General features: G+C 42.6%; 1 protein-coding gene across 1 annotated transcript; it reads left to right on the top strand.

Moving 5' to 3' along the window:
• Nucleotides 1-674: 674 nt before the first annotated feature.
• Nucleotides 675-1,778, top strand: LOC122591539. The gene has a single exon (XM_043763803.1). It carries the CDS (start codon nucleotides 675-677, stop codon nucleotides 1,776-1,778), a length of 1,104 nt encoding a protein of 367 aa, XP_043619738.1.
• Nucleotides 1,779-3,435: the final 1,657 nt, after the last annotated feature.

Raw genomic sequence — 3,435 nt, 5'->3', positions numbered from 1 at the left:
GGGCATTAGAAAAGTATAACCCTATCTTGCTGAAAAGGTTGAATCAAACCTTAGAAGGAGCGGTGAATAATCACATCGCTCAAATGATTAAAGAAGAAGTTGCAATTAATGTGCAACGGGAATTTGAGAAGCGTGATGCCAAAGATAAAGGCAAGAGAACGGAAGAGGAAAAGGAAGTTGAAGTGACGGGGGAAAGGGTGTACAAGAAAAAGTTCACTTTCCGAGATTTTGAAGTGTGCCACCCACCCGAGTATCATGGTGATCGGGATCCTATTGTTTGTACTCGGTGGATCTCGGAAATCGAAGGGGCGTTCCGTACTAGTCAATGCCCAGAACATTTGAAGGTGATATTTGTAGTAGGTATGCTTCGAAGCGGTGGAAAAAGGTGGTGGGATGGCTTGTTGGCAATTAAGAAGGGGGCCTTGGATAATGTGGAGTGGCCCGAGTTTAAAGAAATGTTCTTCAAAGAGTTCAGATCGGAAGCTGAAGTGACTAAGTTGAGAAGTGAATTTCTCAATGATTGTCAAGGCAATATGAGTTTGAATGATTTCTGAGCCCAATTCTTGGACAAAGCCCAATTTTGTCCGGAGTTTCTTGAAAATGACCAATTGCTCAAGGAGCAATTTTATTCGAAGTTGAGGAAGAATCTTCGGGAGAAGATTAGCTTACGTCAAATGGAGTCTTTCTCCATGTTGGCGGACGTAGCCCGGGATCATGAAATTGAGATGTCAAGGGTTGATGAAGGTGTGTTGAAAAGAAGGTATGAAGATGTGAATTCTCCAAACAAGCGGTCTAGACAAGATAGTGGTTCCGGGAACCACTCAAACAGAAGAAATGTCCCTTTTTGTCGTCAATGCAAGAAAAATCATTCTGGAGTATGTAGGGCGGCGGACAAGGGTTGTTATACTTGTGGGAAGTCGGGGCACACTAGTCGGGAATGTAGGTCTAAACCTCAAAAACCCCTTATATGCTTCAAGTGCTTTGAGGAGGGTCATATGAGAAGCTCGTGCCCTAAGTTGACCGAGGAGGAGAGGCTAGAAGAGAGAAGTCGGGAGGTGGAGAGAAAGAACTCCCAAGTTCATGGAAACCCACGTGGAAGATCTTTTCAACTCACGGTGGAACAAGCAAGAGACTCGGATGATGTCGTCACAGGTACATTCCTTGTATATAATGTGCCTATGCGAATTCTCTTTGATTCAGGGGCGAATAGATCATTTGTTGCAACTAGAGTAATTCATGTTATTCCCGTGTCTAAGTCATGTCTAGAAAACACTTTGCAAGTTGAGGTTGGTAATGGTAGGATAGAATTAGTGAAGGATGTGTATGAAGGGTGTGAGATCAAAATTTCGTCAGAACTTTTTCAAGCTAATCTAATTCCTTTCCCAATGGGAGAGTTTGACATAATTTTGGGGATGGATTGGTTGAGCTCTTGCAACACCAAGATCGCGTGTGATGAAAAAGCGGTATATTTGAAGACCTCTAAGGGCGAAGATTTGGTAGTTTATGGTGATAGGAAAGAACGTTCAATACACGTGTGCACTTTTGCTCGTGCCAAGCGTTACATATCGCATTGGTGCCATGCTTACCTTGCTCACATCGTTGATGTTGAGAAGAAACCCTCGTCTATCCAAGACATTCCTGTTGTTAATGAGTTCGCCGATGTTTTTCCCGAAGACTTGTCGGGCATTCCTCCTGAACGGCAAGTTGAGTTTTCTATTGATCTCATTCCGGGGGCTAACCCCAATGCTAAGGCTCCTTACCGTTTGGCTCCAACATAAATGCAAGAAATGATGAAACAACTTCAAGAATTGTTAGACAAACGCTTCATATGACCGAGCAACTCTCCTTGGGGTGCACCGGTATTATTTGTAAAGAAGAAGGATGGAAGTATGCGGATGTGTATCGACTATCGTGAACTTAACAAGGTAACCGTAAAGAACAAGTATCCTTTGCCTAGGATTGACGATTTATTCGATCAACTTCAAGGGGCTTCATATTTTTCAAAAATCGATCTTCGTTCGGGTTACCATCAACTCAAGGTACGTGAAGAAGATATTCCCAAAACCGCTTTCCGTACTCGTTATGGTCATTTTGAGTTCATTGTCATGCCTTTTGGTCTTACTAATGCTCCCGCGGCTTTCATGGACCTCATGAATCGTGTTTGTCGACCCATGCTTGACAAGTCCGTGATTGTTTTTATCGATGACATTCTTATTAATTCCAAAAGTTCTTCCGATCATGAAGTTCATCTAAGGGAGGTGTTGGAAGCCCTTCGTAAAGAGAAGCTCTATGCCAAGTTCTCCAAGTGTGAATTTTGGTTACGAGAAGTGCAATTTCTTGGCCATGTTGTGAATAGTGAAGGAATCATGGTAGATCCGGCTAAGATTAGTGCGGTGATGAAGTGGGAGCAACCTAAGAATGCGTCGGAGATTAGAAGTTTTCTTGGTCTAGCGGGCTATTACCGTCGTTTCATCCAGGACTTCTCTAAAATAGCTTCCCCATTGACCAAGTTAACTCGAAAGAACATCAAGTTTGAATGGAAGAGCGAACAAGAAATGGCTTTCCAACATCTCCGAGAGAGATTGAGTCAAGCACCGGTTCTTGTTTTACCTGAGGGTCTTGAAGATATGGTGGTGTATTGTAATGCATCATCTAATGGCCTTGGTTGTGTTCTTATGCAACGATTTAAAGTTATTGCTTATGCTTCTAGACAATTGAAAGAGCATGAAAAACGATATCCCACTCATGACTTGGAATTAGCGGCGGTGGTCTTTGCCTTGAAAATTTGGCGCCATTACCTAAATGGAGTCAAGTTCACCATCTATTCCGATCATAAAAGCCTCGAGTATTTCTTCGAGCAAAGAGATCTCAACAATCGCCAACGAAGATGGCTAGATCTCTTGAAAGATTATGATTGCGAGATTTTGTATCATCCCGGGAAGGCTAATGTAGTAGTGGACGCTTTGAGTCGGAAGAGTGTTCATCATGCTCTAGTCATTTCTCCTTTTTAGGTTTTGATCACTAACGATTTCTTGGATCAAATTGGAGAAGCTCGAGAGAAGGCTTTGCAACGGGATCCTAAAAGAGAAAGAATTCAAGGCTAATTGCAATATTTCACTAAGGATTCTCGTGGCCTTACTTTATGTTTTGGGAGGATTTGGATCCCATTCTCTTGTGAGTTGAAGCAAGTTCTCCTCAATGAGGCTCACAAATCCAAGTATTCCATTCACCCCGGTGCTACAAAGATCTATCACGATTTGAAAGTAGAATATTGGTGGCCCGGTATGAAACGTGATGTAGTGAAGTATGTCGAGAAATGTTTGACTTTCGCACAAGTGAAGGCTGAGCATCAAAAGCCTTATGGTATGATGCAACCATTGGAAATACCGAAATGGAAGTGGGAGGATATCACCATGGATTTCGTCACAAAGTTGC

The sequence above is a fragment of the Erigeron canadensis genome, chromosome 3, assembly GCF_010389155.1.
Source record: "Erigeron canadensis isolate Cc75 chromosome 3, C_canadensis_v1, whole genome shotgun sequence".
Lineage (NCBI taxonomy): Eukaryota > Viridiplantae > Streptophyta > Magnoliopsida > Asterales > Asteraceae > Erigeron > Erigeron canadensis.
The sequence above is the reverse complement of the archived record's forward strand: the minus strand, read 5'-3'. Positions and strand labels throughout refer to the sequence as shown.